This window comes from Phyllobates terribilis, unplaced genomic scaffold (genome assembly GCF_046119375.1).
Source record: "Phyllobates terribilis strain yellow unplaced genomic scaffold, ASM4611937v1 Scaffold_12__6_contigs__length_324123572, whole genome shotgun sequence".
Classification (NCBI taxonomy): domain Eukaryota; kingdom Metazoa; phylum Chordata; class Amphibia; order Anura; family Dendrobatidae; genus Phyllobates; species Phyllobates terribilis.
Genome location: NW_027362772.1, coordinates 265,321,441 through 265,336,125, shown reverse-complemented (window position 1 = coordinate 265,336,125; position 14,685 = coordinate 265,321,441). Strand labels below are relative to the sequence as shown.

The window sequence follows — 14,685 nt, the reverse complement described above, 5'->3', positions numbered from 1 at the left end:
GGGAAGCAAGAGTGGAGTTCTATGGATGTACCTTCCAAGTGAACAGGGGGCAGAGACTTAAGACATCTCTTGCTGTCCTTTCAACATTTTTAAAACTAGGACAAAAATACATTTTGCCTGACATCATCCATCCTGTTCCCAATATAGCAGCCATGTCCCCCATCCTGGTCCACATATAGCAGCCATGTCTCCCATCCTGTTCCCCATATAGCAGCCATGTACCTCATCCTGGTTCCCATATAGCAGCCATGTCCTCCATCCTGGTCCCCATATAGCAGCCATGTGCTCCATCCTGGTCCCCATATAGCAGCCATGTCCTCCATCCTGGTCCCCATATAGCAGCTTATTCCCCCATCCTGGTACCCATATAGCAGCCAGGTCACCCATCTTGGGCCCCATATAGCAGCCATGTCCCCCATCCTGGTCCCCATATAGCAGCCATGTCCCCCATCCTGGTCCCCATATAGCAGCCATGTCCCCCATCCTAGTTCCCATATAGCAGCCATGTCCCACATCTTGGTCCCCATATTGCTGTAATGTCCTCCATCCTGGTTCCCATATAGCAACCATGTCCTCCATCCTTGTCCCCGTATAGCAGCCATGTCCTACAACCTGGTCCCCATATAGCAGCCATGTCCTCCATCCTAGTCCCCATATAGCAGCCATGTCCCCCATCCTGGTCCTCATATAGCAGCCATGTCCTCCATCCTGGTCCCCATATAGTAGCCATGTCCTCCATCCTGGTCCCCATATAGCAGCCATGTCCTACAACCTGGTCCCCATATAGCAGCCATGTCCTCCATCCTGGTCCCCATATAGCAGCCATGTCCCCCATCCTTGTCTCCATATAGCAGCCATGTCCTCCATCCTAGTTCCCATATAGCAGCCATGTCCTCCATCCTGGTCCCCATATAGCAGCCATGTCCTACAACCTGGTCCCCATATAGCAGCCATGTCCTCCATCCTGGTCCCCATATAGCAGCCATGTCCCCCATCCTGGTCCTCATATAGCAGCCATGTCCTCCATCCTGGTCCCCATATAGCAGCCATGTCCTCCATCCTGGTCCCCATATAGCAGCCATGTCCTACAACCTGGTCCCCATATAGCAGCCATGTCCTCCATCCTGGTCCCCATATAGCAGCCATGTCCCCCATCCTTGTCTCCATATAGCAGCCATGTCCTCCATCCTAGTTCCCATATAGCATAGCAGCCATGTCCTCCATCCTAGTCCCCATATTGCTGTAATGTCCTCCATCCTGGTCCCCATATAGCAACCTTGTCCTCCATCCTTGTCCCCATATAGCAGCCATGTCCTACAACCTGGTCCCCATATAGCAGCCATGTCCTCCATCCTGGTCCCCATATAGCAGCCATGTCCCCCATCCTTGTCTCCATATAGCAGCCATGTCCTCCATCCTAGTTCCCATATAGCAGCCATGTCCCCCATCCTGGTCCCCATATTGCTGTAATGTCCTCCATCCTGGTCCCCATATAGCAACCATGTCCTCCATCCTTGTCCCCATATAGCAGCCATGTCCTACAACCTGGTCCCCATATAGCAGCCATGTCCTCCATCCTGGTCCCCATATAGCAGCCATGTCCCCCATCCTGGTCCTCATATAGCAGCCATGTCCTCCATCCTGGTCCCCATATAGCAGCCATGTCCCCCATCCTTGTCTCCATATAGCAGCCATGTCCTCCATCCTAGTTCCCATATAGCATTGCAGCCATGTCCTCCATCCTAGTCCCCATATTGCAGTAATGTCCTCCATCCTGGTCCCCATATAGCAACCATGTCCTCCATCCTTGTCCCCATATAGCAGCCATGTCCTACAACCTGGTCCCCATATAGCAGCCATGTCCTCCATGCTGGTCCCCATATAGCATCCATGTCCCCCATCCTGGTCCTCATATAGCAGCCATGTTCTTCATCCTGGTTCCCATATAGCAGCCTTGTTCTCCATCCTAGTTCCCATATAGCAGCCATGTCCCCCATCCTGGTCCCCATATAGCAGCCATGTCTCCCATCCTGGTGCCCATATAGCAGCCATGTCCCCTCCTTGTTCCCATATACCAACCATGTCCTCCATCCTGGTTCCCATATAGCACCCATGTTCTCCATCCTGGTCCCCATATAGCAGCCATGTCCTCCATCCTGGTCCCCATATAGCAGCCATGTCCTCCATCCTGGTTCCTATATAGCAATCATATCCTCCATCCTGGTCCCCATATAGCAGCCATGTCCTCTATCCTGGTTCCCATATAGCAGCCATGTCCTCCATCCTGGTTCCTATATAGCAACCATGTCCTCCATCCTGGTTCCTATATAGCAGCCATGTCCCCTGTCAGGGAACGCACCGGCAGGATCACACAGTATCCCACCGCTGCCACCAATTTGTCAGGGACGGCACCGGCAGGATCACACAGTATCCCACCGCTGCCTCCAATTTGTCAAGAAAAGCTTGCCTGCCGGTGGGTGCCGTTCTCTGGCGCCCCCTGACCTCTTAGGTCAGTCAAGGTACTGCACCTAGAGTAAGTAGTGCCAGGGAGCTGCCACCAGCGGGGGAAGACACTGTGGGGTGTGTGTTGTCCCTTACACGTCACTAATCCGTGACGCAACGATACGGGCACAGCTCTCTGGCGCCCCCTTGCCTCTCAGGTCAGTCAAGTTACTGCACCTAGAGTGAGTGGTCGCCGGAGAGACCGTCCTGTAGCCCACTGGGTATTCGAGGCCCTCTGCAGTGAGGGCAGTATATATATATTCCCCTGGCTGCGCCAGTAATATATATTCACACCTCCGACCGTCACTGCCAGCCTTCCTCAAATCCCCCAGATAGTATGCTGCCACCAGTTCTCGTTTGATACAAGTCCGTTAAAAGACTGATATCGGGTCAGGAACCAACCCGGTAGCGTTTATGGCTTCGGGGAGGAGAGCGATTACAGAACAAAAGAAACAGAACTATTACATTTTATATTTAATCCAAAAAGGGAGGCAGTGTTTAGGAAAAATATATACAAGGATGTTACAAAGGGGACATTAAAATACATAAACAGTTACATAAAATAAACAGGAGGAAAGAGAAGATAAATTACTTACACTATACGATCGCGGAGACGATTCGATATAGGTGGAGGAGGGGCTCTCCAGATTGCTGTTATTGAACAGGACCCGTTGCTTATAATTCTTATTCCCTCCTGGCAATGAGCGCCCCTGTCTTCTCCATAGACTCTTTTATGCCTAAGCGAGATCTGGCCACACGCCCCTTGTGGTGACATCATGTGGGCCGGTCTCCAGCCTGTACCTTTTTATTAGAAAATGCTAGCTTCTGCGATAACTCATCGTTCGTTGATCGCAGAAGCTTGCAAACTACGTCATATTTTCCCTCACGATTTTATCTTTCTTTTGATATCACGCATCCTACAGCTGCAGTCTACTATTCGGGTGTTTTTGCGCTGCAGCTCCCTGATTGTGGTTACAGCCGTGGAAAAATACCTGCATATTCTGGGGCTGATTTGGTCACTACCCATTTGGGTCTCGTTATTGTCGGACCTATGGAACTCATATTATTTCATAACTAATATCGGAGTCAGTGAGTCTGCAATTTCCCCTTTGAAGCTCGGGGAAGACCCTTCACAGTTACACACAAATTAGGGAAGCCTGCATTTTAAGTACCTCCTGCGTTTTTCAGGGACAAGAGGCCTGCTTCCTAACGAAGTTTTCACACTTCTTCCCTGGCCGTGTGTGAATAACTATTTGTCAGTCGTGCGTTAATTGGGGCTTTTTGCTGGCAGAAGGAGTGGGTGAGGGAGGGGGTGAACATGTGTGTCACGCAGATGGAAGGACATTTTCCTGATATTAATATTTTCTAATATTCCTGACATCCCCCATCCTGGTTCCTATATAGCAGCCATGTCCCCCATCCTGGTCCCCATATAGCAGCCATGTCCTCCATCCTGGTTCCCATATAGCAGCCATGTCCCTCATCCTGGTTACCATATTGCAGCCAAGTCCCCCATCCTGGTTCCCATATAGCAGCCATGTCCCCCATCCTGGTCCCCATATAGCAGCCATGTCCCTCATCCTGGTCCCCATATAGCAGCCATGTGCTCCATCCTGGTCCCCATATAGCAGACATGTCCTCCATCCTGGTCCCCATAAAGCAGCCATGTCCTCTATCCTGGTTCCTATATAGAAGCCATGTCCTCCATCCTGGTTCCTATATAGCAACCATCTGCTCCATCCTGGTTCCCATATAGCAGCTAAGTCCTCCATCCTGGTTCCTATATAGAAGCCATGTCCTCCATCCTGGTTCCTATATAGCAACCATCTGCTCCATCCTGGTTCCCATATAGCAGCTAAGTCCTCCATCCTGGTTCCTATATAGTAGCCATGTCCTCCTTCCTGGTTCCTATATAGCAGCCATGTCCTTCATCCTGGTCCCCATATAGCAGCCATGTCCTCCTCCACCCTGGTTCCTATATTGTCAGGCAAAATGTATTTTTGTCCTAGTTTTAAAAATGTTGAAAGGACAGCCAGAGATGTCTTAAATCTCCGCCCCCTGTTCACTTGGAAGGGACCTCCATAGAACTCTACTCTTGCTTCCCCCAAACAAGGAATTTTTATAACCGCCATAAACCTCAGCCCAGAGCAAGCATACTGGCCTACACTGGATTTCCCCTCCAAAGCCCTATTGTGTAACTGTACAAACTTTTAATGTCGAGTTTAATAATGCACATGACTGTCACAAACACATGGACCACATTTTTGGGATGCTCACCTTTTTCCAGTTATGATGGTGTATCTTTCGTAACTGGGAAACCACCAGAAACCTAGGAAATGGGTTCTGAGCTTCTGAACGTCATAGAAATATCATATTTGATATCAACGTGAATATTGGTGACGGCAAACATGATGTATCCATCTTGGATGTGGGCCCCCTTCCCCATACCAAGATATGAAAGATGAAGGATTTTTATGTCTTGTGCAGCAGGGTGGGTTCACAAAACAGAACCCCCGTGTGAGGTGAACAACATGGGTGTGTCCTAGTGTTTTGCTTCCTTACTAAAAACCAGAACGTCCATATTGGCTTATTCCAACCCAGGGACGTCAGACGCAAGCACTCCTCGCTGCATGGAGGAATCACACCTAATTTCCGGGGAGCCGTCCCCCCCGCAGAATCTGAGACCATCACCTTGTGGCGCAGGTTTTGCTATTATTTACCCCTTTTATTTTAATAACTGTTTTATGCATATATGTAAATTGTCTCTTTTATATTATCTTGTATATCTTTTGTAAACACTGCCAACTTTCAGGAGTAAATTATTATTATTTACCATCTTCGTTCTTCTTGTCCTATGTCGAGCAAACACATTCCTCACCCGCTAATTCACGTTACCTAACGGGTACCCAATCCACCTGTTAAGACATCGGTTGTGGCAGCATACGGTGTATTTCTGTGATACTGTGGTTGAGGGTGGCTGGATTGAGGTATATATACGTTTCTCGAAGGAACTGGTGGTATATATACGTCCTGTCACATCACGTGCCACAATAGTCAACATAAATGAGAGCAGCTGCACCCTGTTGCTTATCCTCGGTCAATACCGTGTTTGACCAGCAGGATAAGGGGGCGCCAGAGGGCTGCAAGGTCTGAACAAGTTTTCCTGACATCCCCCATCCTGTTTCCCATATAGCAGCCATGTCCGCCATCCTGGTCCCCCTATAACAGCCATATCCTCCATCCTGATCCCCCTATAGCAGCCATATCCTCCATCCTGGTCCCCCTATAGCAGCCATGTCCTCCATCCTGGTTCCCATATAGCAGCCATGTCCTCCATCATGGTTCCCATATAGCACCCATGTCCTCCATCCTGGTTCCCATATAGCAGCCATGTCCTCCATCCTGGTTCCTATATAGCACCCATGTCCCCCATCCTGGTTCCCATATAGCAGCCAAGTCCTCCATCCTGGTTCCTATATAGCAACCATGTCCTCCATCCTGGTCCCAATATAGCAGCCATGTCCTCCATCTTGGTTCCCATATAGGAGCCATGTCCTCCATCCTGGTTCCCATATAGCAGCCATGTCCCCCATCCTGGTCCCCATATAGCAGCCATGTCCCCCATCCTGGTCCCCATGTAGCAGCCATGTCCTCCATCCTGTTTCCTATATAGCAGCTATGTCTTCCATCCTGGTTCCTATATAGCAGCCATGTCCCCCATCCTGGTCCTCATATAGCAGCCATGTCCTTCATCCTGGTCCTCATATAGCAGCCATGTCCTCCATCCTGGTCCTCATATAGCAGCCATGTCTCACATCCTAGTTCCCATATAGCAGCCATGTCCTCCATCCTGGTCCCCCTATAGCAGCCATGTCCTCCATCCTGGTCCCCATAAAGCAGCCATGTCTTTCATCCTGGTCCCCATATAGCCGCCATGTCCTCCATCCTGGTTCCTATATAGCAGCCATGTCCTCCATCCTGGTTCCTACATAGCAGCCATGTCCTTCATCCTGGTCCCCATATAGCAGCCATGTCCTCCACCCTTGTTCCCATATAGCATCCATGTCCCCCATCCTGGTTCCCATATAGCAGCCATGTCCCCCATCCTGGTTCCCATATAGCAGCCATGTCCTCCATCCTGGTTCCCATATAGCAGCCATGTCCCCCATCTTGGTCCCCATATGGCAGCCATGTCCTCCATCCTGGTTCCTATATAGCAGCCATGTCCTTCATCGTGGTCCCCATATAGCAGCCATGTCCCCCATCCTGGTCCCCATATAGCCGCCATGTCCTTCATCCAGGTCCCCATATAGCAGCCATGTCCTCCATCCTGGTTCTTATATAGCAGCCATGTCTTCCATCCTGGTCCTCATATAGCAGCCATGTCCCCCATCCTGGTCCCCATATAGCAGCCATGTCCCCCATCCTGGTCCCCATTTAGCAGCCATGTCCTCCATCCTGTTTCCTATATTTCAGCCATGTCTTCCATCCTGGTTCCTATATAGCAGCCATGTCTCCCATCCTGGTCCTCATATAGCAGCCATGTCCTCCATCCTGGTCCTCATATAGCAGCCATGTCCTCCATCCTGGTCCTCATATAGCAGCCATGTCCTCCATCCTGGTCCTCATATAGCAGCCATGTCCCACATCCTAGTTTCCATATAGCAGCCATGTCCTCCATCCTGGTTCCTATATAGCAGCCATGTCCTTCATCCTGGTTCCCATATAGCAGCCATGTCCTCCATCCTGGTTCCCATATAGCAGCCATGTCCTCCATCCTGGTTCCCATATAGCAGCCTTGTCCTCCATCCAAGGTTCCAATATAGCAGCCATGTCCTCTATCCTGGTCCCCATATAGCAGCCATGTCCCCCATCCTGGTCCCCATGTAGCAGCCATGTCCCCCATCCTGGTCACCATATCGCAGCCATGTCCCCCATCCTGGTCCCCATGTAGCAGCCATGTCCTCCATCCTGGTTCCTATATAGCAGCCATGTCCTCCATCCTGGTCCTCATATAGCAGCCATGTCCCACATCCTAGTTCCTGTATAGCAGCCATGTCCTCCATCCTGGTTCCCATATAGCAGCCATGTCCTCCATCCTGGTCCCCATATAGCAGCCATGTCCTCCAATCCTTCTCACCTGTTCTCCGCTCCCTCAGCAAACACCGCCCTCTTCTTCCACAGCTGGGACAGCACATGGCAGTGACGTCATAAACTACCGGCAAGCCGCAGTCAGCGCTGGCCTCTGATTGGCTGGTGGCTGCTATTGGTATTGCATTGCAGGGAGCCGGTCTCTGAGCCCGATACATTACAAATGAATGTGTCTGTGGAGGAACGCTCAATTAAAGAGACCCCTGATTTATATAGACAAAATATAGTTATTTGCACACAAGTCACTAGGCTTAAAGGGGTAGTCGGGTCTGTGTGACTGCAGACTTATGAATCCCCCCAGTGCATGCACAAGTGTATGGAATATACAGTAGATAACACAGGATCCACCATTCACAATATATGATGTCACAGCTCACCTTCTCCTCCTCCTGTACAATGACTGATAACACCTCTATATACAGCAGATAACACAGGATTCACCATAGGTGATATCACAGCTCACCTCCTCCTCCTCCTCCTTTACATGGATCCACCATTCACAATTGGTGATGTCACAGCTCACCTCCTCCTGTACAATGACTGATTACACCTCAATATACAGTAGATAACACAGGATCCACCATGCACAATAGGTGATGTCACAGCTCACCACTTCCTCCTCCTCCTCCTGTACAATGACTGATAACACCTCTATATACAGTAGATATCACTTATTGTGAATTGTGGATTCTGTCTGTGTTATCACAGCTCACCTCCTCCCCCTCCTGTACAATCACTGATAACTCATAAAAATGCAATACCCCATGAAATATAAGGCTCTATTTTCATATAGCCTCCTGAAATCCAAACTCAATTTCTTGCCTTACCTTCACGAAATTTTTTTTTCACAATGTTAGATGTTTGTGTATCTATTTTTTTTTTTTTTTTTTTTAAACTTTGTCCTTAAATTTTAAGTGTGCCCATAGTTTCATTTCACTTTGCAGAATAAGTTGTTGTATGTGTGTACTTGAGGAATAACTTATAATGATTTGTATCCTGCATTTTCAACAATTTTCAGTTGTCTCTGAGCTAGTGGGTTGATACGAACTGTTATGAGGTCTCCTATACACAGTACACAAAGAGACATGAGGGATTTCTGCTCTCCTGTCTTTGAGTGAAGAAAAGCTGGAAAAACTTTAGCCCTGTAGGGTCTTATCTGTTATATAAGGGGGGATCAGGGTGCTGGGAATTGCTCACCTGAAGGAGTTGTGTGAAACACAACAACTCATACAGCTTGATAATGTCGGCTGCTGCAGACCAGCAAGTTAATCGGAGGCTATTTCTGTGCTGTTTTAATTGATTTTCAGAACCTGGTCCAGCAACCACTTAAAGTAATCTGTCGTCGCTGGATGGGAACCCTGCAAATTGCCACTTACCTCGCTCCTCTTTTGATTAGCCAGACTGACACAATGTCATGAGTCATGATGTGAGTCACATGTGATGTCACTGCAGACCAGCTAATCAAAAGAAGAGCCACGGATACCAGCAAGTAAAAGGCGGTGTGATAGGCTGCCATCTGGCGGCCACAGATAACTGATGATTCTCAGAGTCCTGCAAATAGATTTGCACCAACTCTATTCAGGATGCAGTGGGAGGGAAAAAGAAGTGGAGAAAGAAGAATAATTATCTGATAAAATATATGGCAAAGTTTATGTCACGGTGATACCGCAACAGAGAGGGGCCAGAAGATTGCTGCGTCTGGTTACACAAACCTCTGCACGTATTAAATATGCTTCACCTTCCTTTTAACAGTGCAGGTCTTCCTTGCTCTGTTATTGCAAGGGTTAATCGGTTTTGTCTATCTCCTGGAGCTCTCCATCCTGAATTGTCTTAGCTTTTCTGTGTTGGCCACTCCTCTCAGGTATATATGCTCACCGCTTGCATTAGGGAATTGCTGATGATAGTTTACAACTTCCTGGTTTGGTGTAGAAGGAGTAATCTGAATTAATAGCAGTCGGTCGGTGTTGTTTCAGGAGATATCTGCGTGGATTTGGTATTGTGTGTTTTCCGAATACTCTAACCATTTGATTTGCCCCTCCTACTGTTCCCTTGATTTCCACTCTGTTGATTTATGAGTGTATTTGTATGATTATAGTTTTTTCTCCCTGCCTGTTTTCTCTGTCTGTCAGGTTTGTGTTATCCTACACATTTCTGTCCCTTACCTCCCTAGGTGGGGGAGGAAAAAGATTATATCTGTATATAGGAGCATAGCAAGGTACGAGACCCCAGCATCTCCACCATCAGGGGTAATCTGGGGAGTAGAGATAGCCTAGGGTTCTCCAAGCTTGAGGGATAGGAAAGGAGCCAATTGACCCAGGAAATCCTGCTACAGTATTGTTACTTTACTTTTCATTATCGACTTATAAAAAGTTTGTTGAAACAACAGTAACCATTTGAAAACATGGACTGAATGGTTATAGGGCTGTGATTTTACAGTCATGAGGCAATAGAGTCCTAGTCAAAAAGCTGCTATGATTTATTTTATCTATTGCTTACAGAAAACCTTTTTTATAAACTCCACCTGTTACATTTGCTGATAAAAACAAAAATTTTTGATTTACACTTAATCTTCCACATAATTATACACCATCAAAAACAAAAAAACAAACATTTTTTTTTAAATAGTTTGACTTTATTTTGTGGTGATTGGACAAAAGACAAGTAATAAAGTTAGTAATGGTTATAACATGCTGTACTGTATACTGTGCACAGTCTTCCGAGACTCCTACAGCAGATCACAGCGGATTCACTACCCTAGAATTGTGATGTATTGACAGACATAAATTAAAAAAAAATAAATCAATTTTGTACATTATGGATATAAATGCTAGTAAACAAACAAAATAAAAAAAGTAAAACTAACTGAAATGTAAGTGCACACAAAGTCAATTATGCCTGGTAAGATGGTGAATGGTCATATATATGGCTGTAGAGAACACAGGACGGGCTTGTCTAATAATCTTCTACAGCTCCAGTGGTCAACGTAAAGCTAGTGGCTCTTCTTCTACAGTCACATGTCCCTCATTTGACCACTGGCTGTCCTTGAAGTTGGCCACCATTCTTGTATGGAGTCTATTTATTATCCGTGGTGGTGGCATAATTCCATTTTGCACAATCTTCTTCACCAGTCTTGATTTAACATTGTATTTTGACAGAGGAAAGGAATTTGTAAAACCACAAATAGTTCTTTATTGTAATGAAGTGCAAAAAAATAATTAAAAAAAATGACCTGTAACCTATTGACTAAGGTCACTGCAACCAAAACGGGTAAACTAAAGCATAAAAATGAATTGTAGAATATGTTAACATCTGAAAGCATGGTCACTTAGTCTCAAAAACTCTGGAGTGACTACCACATGACCATCTGAAAGACTAAAAACTATGTCTAACTAGTATCATCAAAGGGCATATTTTGTGGTTTCTAAGCAGGGGCACCATTGTGCTGTGCCCCGTTCTTTGTTCTCTGGCACATGTTGGGTAGCGTACGACAAGCCCTTGGTAATACATAGCTTACCCCACCCCTCTCTTCCTAAGGTAAAGTGAACTGTCCTTATCCGGTCGCAAGAAACAAGTCCCATACACAGTCAATTCCACTTGTATGCACATTGGCAGTCAGCAAAGGTTGGTTTCTGGTCCTTACTATAATGCCCTTTATACCTCCGGTGGAAAAAAAAAAGTTTGTAAATACTTTTGGTCTCGTTTTGAATAGCACCAATGAAAAAGAAAAAGGTTTCTGCATAGTTTGTTTCTATGCAATAAATGTAAAGTGTCTCTCTGCTACTGTGTCTGGTGGACATGGCCACCTGCTGCAATCTAGAAGAAAGTCTGGATTTGTGGTCTATATTAGGAATCTTTCTCTTTTGAGATGCCAAACTGTGGAAAAACATCACAGCTCTTCCAATATTCTACATGTATTATTTCACAGTCCTAAAAATGTATCCAATCAACAAAAAAAGCCTACCGTATCGATGCCAAGGAAGAGGCACCCGGCTTCTGTTCTCAAAAAAAAAAGAAAGCTTAAGTGTTGTGCATACAAGAGGAATTTACTGTATTTTAATAGGTGTATATTTCAGACTAGAACACAGGGTAGATTTGCAGACAAGCCAGGGAGAAGGATCAGGCGCACAAAACAGACACGCACAAGATTAAGATCTCATCAACCTAACCCTCATCGAAAACACAGTTAAAAATAAAAAAAACTGTATCTACAGAAGTCTATGTTACCGGATACAATGTCATCTTCCCATTTCAAGTACTATATGACAGTAGGGACTGAAGGAGACTGCATCCATGTCTACATCGAGAGGGAAGAACCTGTGTCAACACCTAAAAGGCTTCGTACATTGGTATACACCAATAACTGTCCTGACCTGATAGTCTACGTAGGAGAACACCACACCGATGTTCCTCCTGTAAGGTAAGTGTCCTGACCTGATAGCTTACAGGAGGAACATCGGTGTAGTGTTCTCCTACGTAGACTAAGTGTCCTGACCTGATAGTTTACGTAGTAGAACACCACACCGATGTTCCTCCTGTAAGGTAACTGTCCTGACCTGATAGCTTACAGGAGGAACATCGGTGTAGTGTTCTCCTACGTAGACTAAGTGTCCTGACCTGATAGTTTACGTAGTAGAACACCACACCGATGTTCCTCCTGTAAGGTAACTGTCCTGACCTGATAGCTTACAGGAGGAACATCGGTGTAGTGTTCTCCTACGTAGACCAAGTGTCCTGACCTGATAGTTTACGTAGTAGAACACCACACCGATGTTCCTCCTATAAGGTAACTGTCTAGACCTTATAGTCTATGTGGGAGAACACCACACCCATGTTCCTCCTGTAAGCTAACTGTCCAGACCTGATAGTCTACGTAGTAGAACATCACACCGATGTTCCTCCTGTAAGCTAACAGTCCAGACCTGATAGTCTACGTAGGAGAACATCACACCGATATTCCTCCTGTAAGCTAAAATTAAGTTTTACATTTGTTTAACCCTTCTTTTATGGGTTATGTAATTTAGTCGATGTATAGTGTTAACAACGTAATATAAAACCTAGTGGCCACTTCCATTATTTGGAAGCCATTCTTCTACACCACATTTTACATTTATGGCATCACAGATGGGTTTAGGAGCCATCATCATCATGGTCTCTAAAATAATCGTTAATTCATAGATCATTATTGCTATCATTCAAGAAGGAAACAAAGTCATTCCCATCACTAGGGAGAGCAGCAGTAAGAAGAGAGGGACTGTATGTGTTACCCAGTAGACAAGGAGTTATCTACATAGTGAAATGGATGACAATGAAGCTCTACCGGTGAAATGTATATTTGTCCCGACGCTAGTAAAAATGAAATCACTGGTCCTAAAAACCGTACATTCTGAAATAATGTATATATGATAAAGGAACTCCATCTAGATATGTTACTTTATATTCAGCTTGAGTGATGTGAAATGTGCAATTTATATCGAATACATATCTGAGGAGTCGAATGATGGAAAATCTGTCCGCAGTCGCAGTTTATGAAGACAAATTATATCCTGGATCAAAAATGGGATGTCAAAACGTTTGGTTGTTATTTTATTGCCCTAAATAAGACCCATGTACAACCCTTCTGAACATTACTACAGGATGCTGGATGTAAATTGGTTAAGAATAAGGGTTAAACAAATGTTACCAGAGTGAAAAATAAAATAGTCATTGAAAATTCATCTAAAAAAATAATAAGTCATGAAAAAAAAAGAAAAATCTCCTCCAGCATTTTTATAAACACCCTGTCCTAGAAGGGATTACGTCTTTCCTTAGCATTAGAATACTGGATAAGCCAAGGAAATTACTCAACGACTTCACTGGACCAAATAAACCAACAACCACCTTCCAGGTCAAATGTACAAATTGAATTGGAGGACATGACATTACTCTCCTCCACCTTTCTCCCCTCTACTTCTGCTGTGACAAAAAGAACATGGACAACTCACGGTCAAAACCACAAAGAAAACCAAAAAAATAAAGGAATGTGAGACCGAAAGGTTTTATAATGGAAATCCATGGGGGGAGAAAAATATTGATGAGGGGAGAAAAATATTGATGAGATATGGGGGGAGTTGATGGGTAGGGGGTTTAGGAATCATTCAGACCTTGCAAAACAGAAGAACAATGTAGAAGAAGGCCACATTTTTACACCAGAGACCTCAAACCTCCTCTTCTTTCCGTAAGATCACGTCTCGGGCATGCAAGGCAGTCAGCAGCAGGGACATCCATCGAAAACTCATAACACAGGTATCTCTCACAACGAGAGTGTACGGCCCAAGCACCACACATGACAAGAAGGGGTCAAAACACATGCACTCATACACACCAAGGCAACAACACTGCAACCGTCAGGATGGGTCAGTGGAAAAACAAATGCAACCAACCCCCTTATGAATGCGGGTCAGCACTTCAATACAAAATTCTGCTTAGTCTCCCCCCAGTAATCCCTGATTTGTCTTGAATAAGGCCCTTATGAGGTGCACAGTCCTCGCGTATTACCTGCAAATAACAAACTCGCTGTTACATAAAATTGTGCCCACCCATGGGGATTTTGGTCTGGTTGCATCATCGGAAGTCACACACGTCCACACATCTACAGACATTGCCTTCTCCTTCCTCCCCCCACACACAAAATATAAAAAGCAATAAGTTTACAAAAATAGAAAATAATTACAGCAGTGGATGGCGGGGAGAGGAGGGAAAGAGGGCCGGCCAGAAAGGAGGAAGATAAGTTGGTCTTGGATTATTTGGCTGAGCAGTGTAGTATTGGGGGATTATTCAGTGCATCTTCCACCAGGTGCAGCTCTTGCTGGTCAATAAGAACATCCTTCATGCATCCTATGAAGCCAGTGTTGTAGGCTTTGGGTAATTTGTATGAAACGCTCAGTTTTTCTATTCCACCTACAGGCAAAGAAAAATACAACAAAGTTAGGCAATATTAAAGGGGTTGTCTGAAATGCCTCATTGGAATGGAACGGCGGAAGCGCATGAGGACCA

General features: G+C 45.7%; 1 protein-coding gene and 1 long non-coding RNA gene across 12 annotated transcripts in view; one reads left to right on the top strand and one right to left on the bottom strand.

Annotated features, from left to right (window-relative positions):
* LOC141172587 (uncharacterized) overlaps nucleotides 1-14,685 on the top strand; it is a 119,296-nt gene that overhangs the window by 83,899 nt on the left and 20,712 nt on the right. The window lies entirely within an intron of this gene.
* The window catches only part of AGRN (agrin), a 568,214-nt gene continuing 563,792 nt past the window's right edge, over nucleotides 10,264-14,685 (bottom strand). For all 11 annotated transcript variants that reach the window (XM_073656959.1, XM_073656964.1, XM_073656966.1 and 8 more), the window contains one exon: nucleotides 10,264-14,589. In XM_073656959.1, coding sequence (XP_073513060.1) covers nucleotides 14,432-14,589 — 158 coding nt within the window. In that variant the 3' untranslated portion in view covers nucleotides 10,264-14,431. The remainder of the gene's footprint in view (nucleotides 14,590-14,685) is intronic.